Source organism: Anabrus simplex, chromosome 1, assembly GCF_040414725.1.
Source record: "Anabrus simplex isolate iqAnaSimp1 chromosome 1, ASM4041472v1, whole genome shotgun sequence".
NCBI classification, from domain to species: Eukaryota; Metazoa; Arthropoda; class Insecta; order Orthoptera; family Tettigoniidae; genus Anabrus; species Anabrus simplex.
In genome coordinates this window covers 1,050,946,725-1,050,966,834 of record NC_090265.1, presented here as the reverse complement: position 1 = coordinate 1,050,966,834, position 20,110 = coordinate 1,050,946,725, and the positions used below count along the sequence as shown (strand labels likewise).

The 20,110-nt window shown below is 37.4% G+C and overlaps 1 protein-coding gene across 1 annotated transcript in view; it reads left to right on the top strand.

Annotated features, from left to right (window-relative positions):
* The window catches only part of LOC136857948 (cadherin-AgCad1), a 452,227-nt gene that overhangs the window by 220,539 nt on the left and 211,578 nt on the right, over positions 1 to 20,110 (top strand). The window contains exon 21 of the mRNA XM_067137073.2: positions 14,586 to 14,711. Coding sequence (XP_066993174.2) covers positions 14,586 to 14,711 — 126 coding nt within the window. The remainder of the gene's footprint in view (positions 1 to 14,585; positions 14,712 to 20,110) is intronic.

Here is a 20,110-nt window from a genome sequence, read left to right as displayed (position 1 = left end):
GTAACAAGGACATCCTTCAGGTTCCTGCAGATCTCAAACATACTCTCACTATCAGGGAGGACTGTCAGTGCCTCACTGATTAAATCAGTGTACCTGAGAGCAGTTTCTGGTTCTTTTAGTCTGGCAGTACTAAATTTCCTATCATGGGATCCATGCATTTTCCTTGTATTAGATACATCTGCTTCTAACTTTTTCAATAACAAGGTAATGATCAGAGTCAACATTTGGGCCACCGTAACATTTCATGTCCATCAAGTTGGACAGGTGCCCTGCATCTATCAGGAGATGGTCAATTTGATTAAAAGTATTTCCGTCTGGAGATTTCCACATCATTTTATTTATGTCTTTATGATAAGTAGTACTTCCCACTACCATATTCCTTAAAGAGGCAAAATTTATTAACTTGATTCCATTGTCATTTGATTTGCTATGGTGGCTATGTTTACCAATCACAGGCATATACAAGGCTTCTTGTCCTATCTTAGCCTTCATATCCCCATAAATGATTTTGCAGTTTCCTCTTAGTCACTCGCTATATAACCCATCTAACTCAATGTAAAACCTTTCTCTTCATAGATTATATCTTCAGTTGGACTAAAAAGCTTTTCTTCACCTCTCAGTCAGCATAGTCTGTGGGGTTTAGCTTGAAAATCCAAAATGAAGTGTTTTCTTATTTACAATAAAGCCAGGTCCAAATTTGTGTTCCTTCATGTGGCAGCTGTAGAATACTATGTGATCCTTCATTTTTATAATTCCTTTTACTATCCATCTCATTTCTTGGATAGTGATGATATATTCTTGATACTTGCCAAGCTGATCTGGAAGCGTTCTTAGATCTCCGGTTTGGTACAATGTTAAAACATTCCATGATCTATTTCTCAATTCCAGTAAATGTTTGCCACGTCGTTGTAAAGAATTCAAGCTGGCTAATTATTTGGATTTCAAAACAAGTTTGTTTAATGGGGTGAGTTGTCAGCCCTATGTCAACCCCCCAACTATTGTAGAGGATTGATGTTTTTTGTTAGGGTTTCTCCCTTAGCAGACGGATCCCCATTTTAATGTGTTGAGAACCCACTTTACCATCCTTGCATGACTCAGCCACATGAACGTTGTCCAGCGGCCATAGCATGGACATATGTGCATCGGACTTGGTAAGACTGAATGGCATTTCCTGTGTTTTATTAGTACACTTCTATCAGCAAAAAGAGCACCCACAGGTCCACATATTACCTTTTTTACTCCCACAATTGCAAGTGAATACTGCATATTCCAAGAAAGATGAGAACTTGCTTATTTCTGCTGTGAAAGCAGAGGTTAAATTATGTGTTTGATTTGCATCCAAAGTATAAGTGCCCCAAAGGAATAAAATTTAAAATGTCACTGTGAAAGCCATCACCAAAAATATGATTGGTACCAATACAAATCATGTGAGGATAAAATACAGGACTTAAAGGCTGTACTTGGTAAGCAATAGTCTTTTTTTCAGGAATTTGATGTGAGACAGTGAAACCAGTGAAACCCTTGTTAAACTGAGCTATGTGATGGCAGAGCTGATAGCAAAAATTGCAAAAAATTTTATGACAATGAATTTGTAAAGCAGCGTCTTGTTAAAACAACTGAAATTGTGTGTCCCAATTTAAGTTCAAACTTTCATAAACATTTCCTTGTCATGAAATACAATTGCCCTGAAAGCTGACCACATTACAAATAATCCAAATGAGCAATTGCTGGTAAAAGTTGAATGTTTCACAGCCTTTTTTATTGCAGTTGATGAAAGTGCAGATGTTTGTAGCAAGGCACTAATATATGTTTTCATCTCTGCTAGCAAAAAGACTTAAATACAGTTGAGAAGTTACTTGGCATGATTTTGCTTCATGGTACTACAACCAGTGAGAATACTTTTGAAGAAATGCATAGCCTCTTTGAAAGGTTTAATTTTCCTTTAAATTTTTTTATACACCTTTCTTGATGGGAAAGCAGAGCTGGGAGTGGAGCAAGTAATACTGCAGAGTAAGTCGGTTGTAGCGGTAGAGTGCACCATGGATCCCTTGTGCTTACAACTGCAAGTACTCGCGGAGGACCAGAGCACGGTGTAGCGCATGACACATGTTTAACAAGGGGAGGCCATGACATTCAGGTCACGGATTATCTTCAAACTTTGTACACATTTAGTAGTCCATTAGGACAACATAATATGCAAATTGTAAGGCGTTCTTGAGAAATTTGCAAGATAAATATTCATATCAAATATGTACTGTGAAAGTTTACAAAGTTTGAAGATAATCCGTGATACAAAAGTCGTGACCCCCCCCTTGTAAGAGTACTGTACCTGTATTCAAACTCTGCTTATCAAATCTGCATCTATATTTCCTCCGCTTGTTGTGTTTTGCAGATAAAGCAAAGTATATTGGATATTAATTGTGGTATAAGTTTTATTTTTAATCCCATTTTTAGATGGCATTCATGTTTTTAGAATATTTAAAGAAATTTAAATACATTATTACAGAAATTCGTAACCACAAATGCCACCAAAACCGTCAGATGCATGGCAGCTCTTTAAAATTACTGATGGTAAAAGTCAGCAAAATGCATATTTTTCTGCTGCATTTATGCGACGTGTGGTGGCATATCAAATTTGTTGGATCATATAAGAGGCATCGTAAGGATGAAATGACCAGGTCGGCTTCTCCAGCAGAAAATGACATTGCTGTATTCAGCAAAACAGTTATGCGTGAGAAAAGGGCATTGAATAGATGGGTGAAATACCTTTACATTGTCATACCAATAACGTGTTTAAACGCGTCGCAACAGTACATTCACTCGGTAGAACAGGGTGATGACGTCACAACAACTGCTCTGCTCCACACCGTTCCGTCCCCATCACTACGGGGAAGCTCAATGGATTCATCGCTAAGCTGCTCGCTAAGCAAAATTATTGTAATTTACATCATGTTCACTGTATTACTCATCAGGAAGTACTTTGCTTAAAAACTATTAAAATGGACCACATTTTAAAAGTGGTAAATTTTATTTGATCCAGGAGCCTGAATCCATGTCAGTGTTCTCCTTTGCTTTAGGGGCAAAAGTTCAGTTATTGCAGCAGTTTTTCAGCGCAGACATCTAGGCAGTCATTTGTTTCTTTCTCACTGGAATCTTGCGGTGGATGTGATCATGCTGTGTATAAGGCTGCCAACTTTTGACTTGGTAAGGGGTGGCGGTGCTACATTTGAACTTACGAACTAGTGAATTGGTGTGGACTACAATCAAGCAAAGATTAGTCCTCAGGCTAGGGCTGCAAAGTGGCTGTTAGGTCTCTAGCATTCCGTACAGTGACAGCAGTACATTCTATGTTGGACAGTGGTGTAAAGCTGACACTGACATAGCCAGTTGTTGCATGCACCTAATGACAAACAAATAATTTTTATTGTATTGTACACTGTTTCACTACAGATTGCATTTAGTTGTGTTTTTATTGTACATGCATATGAATTTCACTTGACTGGTGGAAATGATGTCATATCCGATTGTATCTCAGCCAATGGAAATGCTACAGTGTGCTTGAGCAATGAATACTGGCGTGTGCTAAATTAAATTAGGTTATAAAAGAAAATGTAAACCTGGAGGATTTGGGGTGGGTCCCTGGCTGTCACAGTGAACACATCTACCCTCTGAAAGGTACTCTACATAAGATTTGTACTATTTCAAATCCATTACAATGCTATAAAATGTATACGGTACTGTACATACTGAAATTCTACCCCATATCAAGGCATTTAAATTGAAGCAATTTTTGGGAAGGACAACTGGAAAGTGGCATCTTAATTCATTTTCCTACCTGTCAGGATTCCAGTAAGTACCATAGCACTTTTGATTTTACACTTCTAACATTAAAGAACTAATTAACGAGTCTGGAAATAGTTTGTTTAGTGTTCCATTCTTCTTTGATATTCAGAAGGCAGACAGAAATGTAGAAATAGACACTTACTGACATCCACTATGACACTGTGTTGAAAAACAGGTTCAATGAAGTTGGGATCGCTATGTTTTATTCTTATTTGGCAAGCCAGTACTCCAAAAATGCACCAGTTTGCAGCGAGAATACTAGCAATGTTTGCATCTACCTGATTTTGTGAACTGTTATGGTCACTTATGGAGTCAAAGAAAACTGCTCATAGATCAAGACTAAGAGCACATTTATCCTCCATCCTGAAAGTGGCATCATTATAAAATTAAGTGGCTGGCAATGAAACTCTTGTTTCTAAGAAGAAGTGTCAAATCTCAAGTAAACAGTAATAGTAAGTGTTTACTCTGCCACCCAGACAATTCATATTAATATAAGGTGTAACAATAAGCTAAGCCAAACTTTCACATGGAAGAAGAAAATTTGTTATATGGACATGAGTCTGGAAAGGCTTTATTTCCATGTTAGAATTCATTTTGTACAACTCTACACAGAACATGGGAAAAGTTCAAAATGCATACGCATTATTCCAGAGTTAGTTTTAACATCAACACTACAAGAATCAAAATTGAAACTGAACACCTCAAAAACAAAAGTATTAGTTGTCAAGAAATCAGCTGAGGAAATACCAATAAACATTAAGGTAGGTGATGAAAATGTACAACAAGTAAGTCAATTTTGCTACTTGGGAGGCATTATCACTCAGGACAACAGGTGCACCACAGAAATCAGGAGGAGGATTGCTGTAGCTAAACAAGCCTTGAATAACAAGAAACAGCTTCTGACAAGCAGGAACATTAATATTAAAGTTAGAAAAGAATTTGCCAAAATGTTTGTGTGGAGTGTTTTGTTGTATGGTTGCAAAGCATGGGTCTTAGCAAAACAGGATATAAAACGCCTGGAAGCAATGGAAATGTGGAGATGGAGGAGGATGCTGAAAATTAGTTGGACAGAGAAAAAGTCAAACAATAGGGTCCTTAAGGAAATAGACAAAACAAGGGAATTGATCAACACTATAAAAAGGAGGAAAACCAGATTCCTCAGCCACACACTTCGACATAACACATTCCTCATGACTCTGCTGGAAGGAAAAGTTCTGGGTAAAAAGGGAAGAGGAAGGCCGAGGAAGAAGTACCTGGATTCCGTGATGGACAGGCTGAATTTGAAAAAATATGTTGACCTGAAACGCTCAGCAGAGGAGAGACAAATGTGGTTGCAGTGACAAGGCCTTGCCTTTAGCATATGAATGAAAATGAAAATGAAATGAATGTCAGCACATCTTGGATTCTATGCAATGGTCGATTGATGCATGTATCGGTGCTAATGGAGGGCACTTTGAACATTTCATGTGCTGTTTTATTCTGTTCTTGTGTGTTTCCCATGATTAATGTACAGTATCAAGTAGTAGAAAATGGGATCTAACATGGAAATAAAGCATTCCTGGACCCATGTCCATATAACACATTTTCTTCTTCTATATGTGAAGAATGTGCCCTGAAAGTTTGACTGTACTTCATTGTTACACGCTGTATAAAATATGTAGTTTGTTATAGGAATATAGAAAAATTGTAATAATGATAATTATGTCACTACATGTTTTTATTTCATGCCAGCAAATGTACCCGTGCTTCGCTACCATATTCTACTGTATATTGTATACGGATTTCTCCGTAAATCATTGTAAAGACAGGAAGTAAGATTACATTAAATTGCATGTCTCTTACAGCTGTCCGAGAAAAAAAAAAACGCTGCTTCCGATGGGGAAGTTTTGTTGATAATGGCAGGGCACATTCCTACTGCCAATCACAATCTAGTTTGGGAGTTTTTACTATAATGGAAAGCTCACTTGGCAACTGCCATTCACAGTACAGATGGAGAGTTTTCATTATAAATACAGGCCCCTTTTCCTAATGCCAGTCACATTTGAGCTGGAGATATTTGATTATAATTGAGAAATGCAGCGCTATCTAACGTACCAACAATCGAGACACAACAATAAGTCATAGGACCAGAGTTGTAGATCTCTCCAAACTGAACGGCAATTGTGCTGTCTGTTTTATGATACGACTTACTGTTTAGCCACCAACTACCATGAAACAAAAGTCTGCACTGTCATTAAAATTCATCCATATTTTGATATTTTCTGGGGCCAAAAGTTATACATTTGAAGAGCTTGGAATTTTTCCTCAAAGAAAAGTGTGTCCAGGTTTCAAGATTAGCAGTTGCATACATATGGAATAATTAAGGAAGAAAGTAATACAGTTAAGGAAGTTGAAATTAATTAATAGATTATAGGGTTATAACTGAGAATGGCCATATAGGACAAATATGTAAATACCACAACAAATACTGCCCGACAATGCCTTCTGTGAAGAAGACGCCACCACCTGGTTTTGACCTCCCTCGTAGACTATGGTCTGCACTAAACAGGATCCGAACAAACCATGGGAACTGTGCAGCCTTCCACTACAAGTGGAACAGAATCCCAACGCATGAGTGTGACTGTAACGCTACACAACAGACAGCAAAGCACATCACTGAAGAATGCAGGACTAGAAAATAAAATGGCAGTGCTAGTGACTTTGCTTTTGCGACTCCAGAGGCTATAGACTATATAAACAATTTGGACATACGTATATAGTGTAGATATTATAACAATAGATGCTGTATCTGTAGCCATACGCTAAATAAATGTAAATACCAAGTGGATGTATTTGAAAATAAAATGCACCTCAATGAATTGTGATGGTATGAGTTATGAATATAAGAAGGTGGTAACAGAGGACAAATTTAGGTGCAGGGATTCTTAGGTAAACAGATAAGAAGATTATTTATGATTTTTAGGCAAGGCAAAGGCAAGAAATTAAACAGAAATAGAATAGAAATACAGTAAACATTTTAGCAATGGCAGAAAACACCTTACGGTGTGAAATATTGGGCTACAATCTGCGGTACTGTTGAAATGAGTTGATCTCAAATGGATGAATATCTGAAATATTGGTAAAACAAATGAAATTACAGACAGCGGAGCCCCACAACTTTATTTATATAGATTGCGCAAACATTATTTTTCCAGATGGTACATTATAATATATCGTATATATACAAAATTAACATCCAGAGAAACATAATATTTGTTTTCTCATTTTGCTGTGCAGCACTTGGAGCTAAATTTATCAGTTGAATTGGCCTTATGCACATGTTGAGTTTTACATAACTCTTCTACACCCACCTCTTCTCAGCCCCCAACAAGCTCATTTCTGCTCCCATCATCATCAGGAGGTGGGCTTGAATGCTCATTGAGGGGCCATCTTGACTGATCTTTAGTCATGATGTGGAAAGTGTATGAGGAGAAGAAAACCTGATAAAATCAGGAAATATTCTTAAGTTTTACCTACTTGTGTTTCTTTCAATTTTCTGTATTTATCTGGCTTTCCTCTTATCCTGCACTTCCAGTGCCAATACTGAAAAGATCTATGAAGATGTCCCTCAGTGAATGCTTATGCCCATTCTCCTGATGAAGCTGGAAAGCAGTTCAGAAGAGATGGATATAGAAGAATAAGTATTGATGAGGAGAGAAACTAAATTGCGCATGCTTAGCTGAAAAGCTAAGTTATCTCGATAATTTAATGGTGAATGTGAATCCTGAGGATAAACTTCTGCCCAAGAAAAGAAATAATTACATTTAAATGAAGTTAATGTCCAGACTGAAATAAGAAGAAATTGTGCTTACCCCGAGACTGGTATCCCATGACGGGACCGATGCAGGAGCACCACCGCCCTCAAATATGATCAAGAAGCAAAGACGTGGTGGCTACCTTGCTCCCACGGAAAGAGCCGATGAGATTGAGAAACAGGAAATGATGCAACCACTGAGCTAACCAATCAGGCTACAGAATTTATCCTCCACTTTCATATTCTCCAATTAGAATTAATTTTCTTTTGACCAATGAAAGTTGGTTATTTCTTGCTGATCCAGAAAAGTCTTTTTATGCAGCAGGAAGCAACAGGAAATGTCCTTTTATAAACAGCACATGTAAGTACACACTGTTTGACAATTTAGATACATAATAGTTTTAAAACTCACAGCTACATGATACAAAAAAGAAATTATTTCTAAATCAGTTTTTTTCTTTTTAGTTTAAAAGTCAAAACCAGACATTTTACACAACACAAACAATTTTTCAAAACAATAAATGAAAAGGCTTTCATCATTTCCCCAGTGCTGTCCCCAAATCCGGCCACACTCGGAGATTACCAGAACTTTTATGGTAAACACTCAGAGTAGCCCCCTAAATTGTCCACAACACATTGTCAATGATGCGGGAGGTGTCGGATACCAGTCACCTCACATGTGTGATTTTTGGAATCTCATATTTCAAGGCATTGGCATCATGGCCTCTCATGTCCCAAAACGTCTCCCGTGCAATGGTTCTTTCACTTTGGGTATGAGGTCAAAATCACACAGAGACAGGTCTGATTAGTATGACGGGTTTTTCAGTACTTCCCACCCCTTGTGTTTAAGTTGCCTTGTCATTCATTCTGCATGGAGATACTGTGGTCTCACTGCCCTGTACTGCCACCTCATGCTTGTATGGTAGCAATGTGCAAATGTGAGGAAGAAAATAGTTGCCAATCCTTGTATAAGGGGCAGTCAAATGAAAACCAAACACCCACTACAATATGACCATGGGATGGTTTCATCAAAACTAATTACCAAAAGCATCAATACATTTATCCCATTGGGAGACGAAACAATCAATTACAGTTTTGTAAAATGAGGTAGGTCGCTGACGGATCCACAACCACACCCACTCTTGCACTTTCCCGTCCGAATGAAACCGACATATACGAATGTCTTTCTTCAGGTCGCCAAACATCACAAGGTGAAAGATCTGGGTTGTACAGAGGATGTTGAAGTCTTTCCCAACCAAATTGCAGAAGCATAGCCTTCACCAGATTGGAAGCGTGGGGGCAAGCGTTAGCATGCAACAGGATAACTCCGTCCGGCCAGCATTCTAGGGTGTTTTTACTTGATAGCACGTCACAGTTTCTGCAAAGTGTCTTCATAGCGTTGTGTGTTGATTGTCGCTCCACGCTTGAGGAAATCGACTAGCAGAGGGCCCCTGCAGTCAAAGAAGAAGGTTATCATGACTTCACTGGAACTTCTGTGAACAGCTTTCGATTTCTTTGTTGGGAGAAAATTGCGATGTCTCCATTGTTGGCTTTGCCATATGTCTTGAGCTTGAAATGGTGGCACCACGTTTCGTCACCTGTGATGATACGGGACAGAAACACATACTATTCCTTGTGATGCCACTGCAGATGACTCAGACATGATGCCATTCTCTCAGTCTTTTGTCCCTCCGTCAGTTGATGCGGAACCCACTGTGAGCAAACTTTATGGAAATGCAAGTGATCTTTGATAATTTCATGCACAGAGCCACGGCTAATACTGACCTGAACAAGAATTCCTTCCTTCGTGATTCGCTAGTTTTCCTAGATAAGGCCATAAATGCACCTTATCACATCAGGAGTAATGGCTCAATGGACCTGTCCTGGTCGCGCATCATCTTGCAGTGATATACGCCCTTCTCGGAATCTCCTATGCAACTCGTGCACACTCGCCGTGGACGTGCAGTGTTCGCCATACACAGCAGGCATGTGGTGATGAGTTTCGCATGCTCCAGCACCCTCAGCCATTAGAAAGCGAACCACACTTCTTTGTTCTTTGCTTGGCTCCATTTCCACAGCTGGACGAACACACTAGGCCAGTCCGCGCACCAACAAAGACATCACCCTACAACTGCATGCACCTATGAGTTGTCACTATGCAGTTCTTGTACCATAGTGATGGCAGTGTCAATACATAACAACAGTGATGCTACCTTTTACGCAGAATGTATGTTATGGCGGGTGTTCAGTTTTCATTCGACTGCCCCTTATATACAGCCTGTGACAATAACGTTTGGTGAATAGTCCTGTACTATCGACATAGATGAACAATGCACTACAGTGACCTTACTGTCCTTCGAAATAGTCCCCCTCCCATAATTATGCACTGCTGAGATCGGCGATACATGTCCTGGAAACTTTGCAAGAAGGCTTCCTTTGGGATGGTATTCAAAAGCCTTGTCATGTTTCATTGGATATCAGGAATATCTTCAAATCTCTTTCCTTTCAAAGCGAGTTTGAGTGGTGAGAATAGGAAGAGGTCTGGAGGATTGAGATCTGGTGAGTATGGGGGATGTTCAAGTTGCACCACCCTCTTTTATGCCATGAACTGTTTCCCAGCCTCCTTGAAAATGGGCGAACCACTCATACACACACTTCAAGGACAGTGCTTGATCTTCATAAACACGTACCGCAACATATGCGTTTCTTTCGGTGTCTTGCCAAGCTTAATACAAAACTGTACATTGATCTTTTTGTCCTTCACATTCCAGTTCACAGTTCAGAACCAACGCACTAAACACACACTGTGTCAAACAGGTCTTACATGGCACACACACGATGCTCAACTGAACAACTTTGGGAACAGGTGGTCCAAACCTGCTGCTACGCAGGTGCAGCGTTATGTGTCACCAGTGTTGCCGGATCAACCGTTGTGACTTCATTCACTGAACTTTATTGTCACAGGTTGTATATTTACTCTAAAATAAGACCCCTTTCTTACAAAGGCCCTGCAAGTTTTGAGGGTAAATGTTAGAAAAATAAATACATGTGTTAATGTTAGACCTATAAATGTATTCATTAGACAGGCTGTAATTGTGAGAAAATAATTTCTTCAAAATTTTCTTGTTACTGTACATACTGTTAGCTGTTGGCCAAGGACAAATTTTCCCCTTTCACGTGTTTACAAAAGAATGCCATTAGCAGGGAGGGGATGGGAATTTGACCTTTCATACCATAGCAGATTCTACCTCTCTGCCTGCTACTTGCTTTATTCTTGCCAGTAAAGCAAGTCCTGTGGTTAGAACATTTCTTTATTTTACCATATTTTTCAGTGTTACTGGTAAAATAAATTTACGAAAGACTTTCACTGTGCATTTAAACTAGAATATTTTGGTACAGCCGAACATGGTTCATTGCTGGAGAAATTAGGATTACCAGATGACAACGGCATGAAAGCAGGACTTTTGAGTTCAAAAAGCAGGACAAAACCAGCATTAACAGCATTAAAATTGCTTAAATTTTTTGTTAAAACCATTTATTTGGAGTACCTTATTCATATTGCTTGGCCATAAGTGAAGTCTCGAAAGCAGGAATGTCACTGACACCTTATTCATGTTGATTGTACTTATCAGAGCTACTTATTTTATTGAGCAACTCCTTATTGTCTTTTAAATAGTCATAAAACTGGTTACAAGTGAAGTCTTTCATGTTAAATTTCACTGACACCAACCATTTCACAGAGTCAACACTTAACCTATTTCTTTCTTTAGTCCACTGTGCATTTATTAAAGAAAAAATTATTTCCACGTTGGCATTATGTGCAGGAATTGTAAAATACACTTCTACCAATTTCAGTAGCTCAGAAGAACATGTAATATTGACACTATTTAGAAAACCAGCCCATTTTTTATGGACTGGTTCCTTCAAGAAATTTTTATTCTGCTTTTGCACTTCAACATACTTTTGAAGATTTACAAATTGGTAAAAATAATCTATCATCATCAGTGTGTACACCTTTACCACTAAGATATTTAACAGTATCTTCAAGGTCAGTCCACTTGAAATCGGAAGTTAAGGTCATCCATTTAAAAGTACTGAATTCTTCAAGTGGTTGTAACCATTTTCCAAGGTACTCCAGGCATGCATTATATACATCATGGACTTCTTTCATGAAGGAATCACTGTCTTTCTGCAACCCTTCCTCCTTCCAAGTTTTCATAATTTATTTCTTTCATAGGAACAAAATTATTTGAAAAACGAGCTTGTAAAATGCCAACAGTTTCTTCAAGTGCCTGTTTCACTTCAATAATGGAATTATTCTCCTTTTCAACATGAAGAATGTTCTATTGAAAGACTGACATTAAAGACTGGCAAAATATTAAATACATTTCACTTAACTTATTGGTGAAAAACTTGTTCAAAATTGTTGGCGGGTTATCCACAGATAGAAAATAAGACTGAAGTGCTGGATACCGTTCAAGCATCCTTACAACAGCTGGAAAAATTGGCAACCAACGAGTCTTTGTATTCTTCAATAGGGATTTGTAATTCATATCAACAAATTCGCAAGAAGTTTTTAGCTCTTCATTCCTTATGGTGAATGTAGAAAAGTAGTTGAAACATTTTTAACACAATGCTTTCAACATCAATCGACAATAAATCAATTCCATGTTGAACACAATAATGCAACATGTGTGCTGGGCAGCCTACTCCAATCAAGGTTTCATTAAGCTGAGATTTAAGGTTAGAAAATACATTATTATCTCCTCTTCTTTTCAGGCCACCAAAATTCGTATTGCAATTATCTCCTCCAAAAGCAATGCACTTCTCCAAACTTCCATTTTGTTGCAGGACATCTAACACCACTGAAGAGATTGTTGCAGCTTTTTCATTACTAACACCGTGCAGGCCAATTAACTTTGCTTGCAGCCCTCCATTCCTGAAGTCGAAATACTGCATGAGCACAGGAAACAGTTTTATATTCCCATGATTGCTGCCATCCATACAAACACCAATGTATGATATGTTTTTGACTTGTTTAATGGCACTTTCTACACAGTTATGTCCAAGTACTGTACATTATTGACAATGGCCTCAGACTTCGTACAAGCACAGTGAATATTTTTCCCTATTTCAGAATCAGGAAATAATTTAGATGGAAGCTTAGACATACAATCCATAGTTTTGTAGCTCCCATGATGAACAGCATTGTGGTACACAAGAACTCCCTCTGCAGCAATCACATTTTCATTTAGTGATGTGTCTTTTTGAAAAATGTCAACACATTATTTGAAGTTGAACGTGATGCACTTTGAACATTAGCTTTATGTTTGCCCGTTGTAATGTGACTTTCTAAATCCATAGCTCCACGATTAGCCACAGAAACATATGTTCCTGATTTCAAACAGCCCTTCTTGAAGCATTTATATCTTTTCTCCAATTCAGCAGTGAACTTACACTTTCTTTTCTCCATCATACATTTAACGTACCAACAGATCACAACAGATATTGTAGAGTAGATCACAAGGATTGTGGCACAACTAAGCAGCAATATGGATGAAAATTATTTGTCTTTAGCTTCCGTTTCTGTATGCTATCGCCAACTTCGACTATCGACTTCGACCATCGACTTCGACCAGCGATAATATACTAGTCAAAGACTACAGGAATTTAAAAAGTTCAAGCTGCAGCTGAAGTCAAAGGTTATGGAATAAGCGAGTCTAAGTTTACGGTGTTTCCAGTTGGAAAAAGTTAATTTTAACATTATTAGATGAAAATACGGACAATGAGCAAATAATTAAAAAATACATATGGATGCCAGGGCAGACGCTAAAAATAAGGGCATGCCCTGGTGAATATGGACATCTGGTAACCCTAGGAGAAATCAAAGAGTTAAACTTAAAGCCATTAAAAAAACTTAATTAATAAATGTAATATTATATATCTATTAATATAAATTAGATTAGTGAGTCTAGTCTTTCTGGAAATCCGAACACAAAAATCTTGTTTGAGGTAAGTTGTTTTAGTCAAGTGGTAACTGTTATGTTGGAATAATTCTCAAATTTATATATATATATGAAAATATAAAGGTCCAATTATAAGGGAGACAGTGCTTCACTTAGTCTAATTCTCAGAGTTGTATTTTCTAGAAATTTAACCACCCATTTAGTATGAATAGTAGTTCTCTATACCAGTACCCAATTTGTACAAAACATTAATGGAGTTAGGAATAAGGAATGTACAGTATCTAAATAACTCAAGTAAAATATTTAATTTGTTTAGTAAAATTTATGTGTTTTAAATAATTTATATTAATAATTTTCTTAAATTTGTCCAAACAGATTTCAATATTAGGTCTACTTGTCTTTTTCTTATTACTTTCAGAATAAATTAATTAATCAATTCCTTCATCTATTTCCATTTCCATTTACCATTTTCCACCAATCATAATTACTTTCTAAAAATTATCTTGTCGTTCTTGCATTTTCATTTTTGTTCTTGTGTTGTCTTTCTGTTGCTCTCTCTTCCCAATCTATCCTGCCTTTGAGTTTTGTCATCTTATTTGTTCCTTTTAATGTTTGTATCTCTCTATATATATATATATGACTAAATCTGAAAAAAGAAAAACAAATTGTCCTGTACCATGTACCTCTCCTAGTTAAATCTCTGAGCAGTTTGACTTAGTGACCTATAATAGGGGTAATAAGAACATTGATTGGTAGAAGTTTTACATCATCTTCAAGTCACATTGACAAGATAACATTTTATATACTTGTTTTATTAGGCAGTCTCTGGATCCCAAGATCATGGATTCAAACCTGGCACATGTTGGTGGAATTTTTGAATGGCAGATAAATACTACTACTACTGCTACTACTACTACTACTACATTATTACATTGTTAATATTAAAACTCCTTGCATATTGATTGTATATTTACCTCTTTCAGGCTATTGATCATGGTGACCCCCCATTGAATAGTTCTAAATCATACATAATATGTGTCACTGACCTGAATGACAATCCTCCTGTGATTGAATACCCTGAAGAGAATATGTCATTATTCTTACATTCGGTAAGCCTCTCTTTAATTATTATGCTATTTTCATTTTTTATTAATGTGTGTGTGTGTACGCGCGTGCGTGCGTGCGTGTGTGTGTGTGTACGTGTGTGTGTGCATGTGTGTGTGCATGTGTGTGTGTGTGTGTGCATGTGTGTGTGTGTGTGAAGGCTGGTTGGATTTCCAACAGTTCCACAGCCAACTGTCATCAATGACGAGAGGCACTAGGTGAATGAAAAGGCAGGTAGTTTTCTGTTGCTTTCCTTTCTTTTTTACCATAAGGTGCTATTACACATCAGTCTGCTAAGCCCAGTAAAATGTACTCAGTAACCAGCCTTACAAGTGTTACTTTCACTCTGTTCATCAAGAGACTGGTTGCATAAGAAATGCCATTTCTAGCATTCTTCATACCTTGGCCACAATTATATTGAGCCAGACACTGGAGAGAGATCATTAGGGTTTTGTGTTAAATGTTCTAGCTTTTGTCTTAGAAATGCCTAGAAGATGCTGCCTAGTTATACTTCTTCTTAAAACAATAATCACCACCACCACCTCTTAGAAATGCTCAATAAAGCTCACAATAGATAGTTTGTCATTGTCTGTACTAACACAAATGAAAAAATTCGAGGAATAGACAATTATAAAGCTGTGATTCATATTCTCTCCACTTCTCACCTACAGTTAGTAGGCTTACTATGGCTATAGAGCAGAGATTCTCAAACTTTAAAAAATTGTACCCCTAAGTCATGACTAGTTTTTTATTGTACCCCACCAATTCTTTTTCAAAATTAAGGTTGAAAGTTATGACATATGGTAACAAATAGTAGTAATATTACAAATGTGACAAAGTATTTAAATAATTCAAATGTTTTAGTTTAACATAATATTTTTTAGTATCATTAAGATCAGTTTAAAAAATATTTCTTTATCATTAAATTTACAATCTCACCTTCTAAAAATGTTTAAAAATAATGAGAAATGTGTTAATATACACTCTATTATCTCCAAATTTAAGTACAATTATAAAGTTCAAAATTGTTATTAATCAATGAATTGTCTTTCAATGGGAGTTATATGCCTGCATATCTTGACACAGTTTCCTGATGTCCACTTGACCAGGCAAGACTTCCAAGCGGAGGTCTGGCTCTGTATTTAGCCTATTGTGATACTTACAGATACACCATGGATGAAAGGGCACTTACATAGGTACATTGTTGAGAAAGGAATCATGAACTTTATAGCATAGCATGCAATGTTAGGAAATTCGACTTGTCTCTGCTACCAGAAGTTTGTCAAAGATGTTTTCTTGAAATGGTTTGATTTTTTCATTACAGGACAGTTTGGTGATTTCTCCTTTCCTTTTCTTGAAAAGTAATCTGGTAGCCTAAAGTCTCTCACCACAGAGAAAGGGTCGTGAATCCAGAATTCACTGTCTCTATTCTCAGGAATATATTCACTAAAATCTTCAGTCCTATCTAAACACTGTTCTTTTATGTTGCTCATGGAATCATGAAGATCAGTTTCATTTCTGTATACAAAATTTTCTAAGAATGGAAAGAATGAAAGTTTTCTATATACAACTTTTTAAAGGCAAAGTGAAGTTTCTTTTTCAGAACTTTTATATTGTCCTGAATCATGAAGACTGTTGTGTGTTTACCCTGTAGCCCTACATTCAACTCACTGAGCAACTGGAAGATGTCAGCTAAGAAAGCTAGTTTGCATAGCCACTGTTCATTTGTAAGCCCATTACTAAACTCACATTTACTACCAAGAAAAAAAACTTGAACTTCTTGTCTTAATTCAAACAAAAGTGCAAGACAGTTCCCTTTGGAAAGCCACCTTACATCAGTATAGATGAGAAGTTGTTTATGTTCACTCCCCATTTCTTCACATAACATTGCAAATAATCTGGAATTGGCTCCTGGAGTATACCACATTGAATGTAGCTGCGGAGCATGTTATGTTGGTGAGACATAACATCCAATCTTCACCCGCCTAAAAGAACATATCCGTCACACCAAGAACCAAAACACAGATATTCCAGTGGTAGCCAAGCATTCCTATGAAACAAAGCATGGAATATCGTTTGAAAAGACCAAGATCCTAGCAGCTATCCCTTGGAATCTGGAAAGGAAAATCCGCGAGGCTATCGAAATCAAGAAACATCCGAACAATATGAATTTAGAAGAAGGTTATAAAATCAGTAATTCATGGATGCCTATCATTCATAGTTTAAGACATACAGACCACAACATTAACATGCAGGTCGAACTTCCAATTACATAACAGTGCAGGCAAGCCCCACTACCTGGCTGTGACACATACCTTCCAGAATTCTCACGAGACAGCCAGGGGCTTACGTCAGCCAAAAAGGCTAGGATATATAGATCAAGGTCAGGAACCAACTTTGTAGTGTGATTGCTGCCTGGGGGACTGGTTACCTCGGATCGAGCAGGGGTATTTTTCAGTCATCTTGACAAAGAATACTACAATGTATTCAAAACGTCAGCAAACTGTACGTGATGTACAGATAGCAACAACACGGTTCAACCCGGAAAATTAACTAAATAACACAAGTATGGTTTCCAGTCACTGCTCTTGCACTGTCAGCACAAACACACACACACACACACACACACACACACACACACTTTTCCCAGTCAGCACCATCAAGATTGTCAAATAAGTTTTGTGATGTTCGTTCTGGAAGCTCCTTGCAGAAAAGCATATCTTCTACCATTGCAGGGGCAGAATCAATATAAATCTAATAAATACTATCAATTGTACAATATTTGTGCAATCTATACTCTCATCCATCTGTATAGCAAAGTATTTTGTAGACTTGAGGTTGGTTACTAGGTGTTCTTTAAAAAAATTAGCCATACTTGAGATCCTGTGAGAAACAGTATTGTTGGACAAGGGAATAACACTCATCTAATTTGCTGGTTTTTCACCAATAACATTCGACAACATGTCTTCAGCTGCAGGCAGTAAATATGACTTGTCATCAGTATGTGGTCTTTGGGCCCTACCTATTCTTAAGCTTATTTTGATTGATGCTTCAAGACCCTTCGTATTCACAAATGAAAAGGGGCAATCTGTTGTTTACCACACCTTAAATGAGCTGCTTTTTTTTTCTTAAAATCAAGTGACTTATTATTCAGGTTCTCTTGTTTCATATAAACATGTCTTTTTAATAAAGATGGCTACAGTGAATTATTGGAAAGGGTCTCATGGCAAACAACACAAAGGGGTTGTGGTTTTGACTCACTTCTTCCATAAGTAAATTCTAAAGACAAGTACACTACTAATTGCCTATCACAACTGTCCAGCTCCATGGCTAAATGGTTAGCATTCTGGCCTTTGGTCCAGGGGTTGTGGGTACTATTCCCAGCCAGGTCAGGAATTTTAACCTTAATTGGTTAATTCCGATGGTATAGGGGCTCAGGGGCTGGGTGTGTGTGCCATCTTCATCATTAGAATTTATCATAGGTAGGGTCCCATCCCCATAGACAAGCAGGTTCCCTATACGGCATCAGCTTGAAAGACCTGCACCAGGCATCTTCAGAGGCCACATGCCACTATTTACCTATCACTGGTTAAAACAGGGATTTCGTTTAAAGTAATCTATCATATCTATGTTCTGATAACAAAACAAATGTAAACATGTAAAGACTAAGCACCTCTGTTGTGTATTTGACTGATTGTTTGCATAGAGAGGCACTGATAAGTATCCACAACAACAATGACATATCTTTACCTAAGAATTTTCCATTCGAAAATGCATCTAGCATCTAGCAGTGTGCTTGTATACCTGATCGAGTTCATACCATATTACCTCCTAATGGGATGGAAGCAAGAGATTGGAATTGAAAAACATATTGTAATTGAAGCTCTGCATCAGTAGGACAATATCAACTAAAGTTGGTGTAGCCCAATCTACAGTGGTGTATACATTGCAGCAGTTCAAGTAAACCCCGAATAATATCACACAGAAAAGATCAGTTCATATGTGTACAAAGTAAAATCAGAGGACTCATACTGCATGTGAAATTCGTGTGGAAATAAATAGTATGCGAGCAGTTCCAATCTCTGTCTCAACAGTGCCTCGCCGTCTTTGTGAACAAGGTTTAAAGGGGTGCATAGTGGCAAGTCCTTTATCATGCAAACAAAATAAGGTGAAAAGATTCCAATGGGTACAGCAACATAAAAACTAGAGCATGCAGCAATGGTCCAAGGTATTATTCATGGACAAATCTAAGTTTGAAGTATTTGGAAGTCATCGTTGAATGTTTATTCATCATAATTTGCAGAGAATGTATGAAGAGCCACTGTGTATCACCAACAGTGAAGCATGGTGGAGGGTTGGTCATGGTGTGGGGATGTTTTGCGAGCGATAAAGTCGGTGATCTAGTAAGAACTAATGGAGCATTAAAGAAGGAAGGATATCACAGGATACTGATCAACAATGCAGTTCCATCTGGAAAGAGACTTATTAGTTGTGGGTTTGTTCTGCAGCAAGACAATGATCAGAAACATGCTTCTAAATTGCGCAGAGGGTATGTCGATAAAAAAAAAGAGAACTGTGGGAACTGAAAAATATGATTTGGCCAAGGCAGCCACCTGACTTACATCCCATTGAATTCTTATGGGGTGAACTTGACAGGGAGGTCAGAAAACTGAGGTCATATAATGTTGAAGATCTATGAAATAATTTACAAAAACTGTTGGATTACAATGTATGAAAAAAAAATTAAAATATTTTATCTCCAGAATGCCAAGAGTTTCTGCAGCTGTTCTGTGGGCAAAGGGTGGATACTTTGAAGAGGCTAAAGTCTAAACCATATCGTATTGTACTTAATGATAGAAAAAAAAGGTTTTTTTTTTTTGTCTATTTAGTTTTTACGATGTGTTTGTGTATTCAAATAAAATATATAGCTTTTTCACAGGTGATCAAAACTTATGACTAGTAGTGTACCCTGGATCATACCTTCTGGCCTTGTGTTGAGATTTCTGTTCAGAACATGTATTCCTATGAGAAAAGGATTCAGCTTTTGTTGGCTCTGCAACTTATTCAAAATCTTCATCTTCATCAGAAGTAGCCTGACTAACTGTTTCGAGTCATTGCTTTTTAACGTTTTGCGCCATTAACCATTTCTTCATCTTGGTTGATGTGTGAAAAGTACACAAACAAATACACAAAGTATAATTCTAAACTTACAATTTTATTTTCAACCACTCATGGCTAGACTGCTTCAATTTGTGAGTGAGGCAATAAAATAGTCACATATGACATTGGTTCTTACATACATTAGAAAGGAAATATTAAACAGAATAACAAATCTATTATCTATTTAAAATGGATTGAAGCTGTCAATATTCTTAGCAATGTATATTCTGTTGCATTTATATCT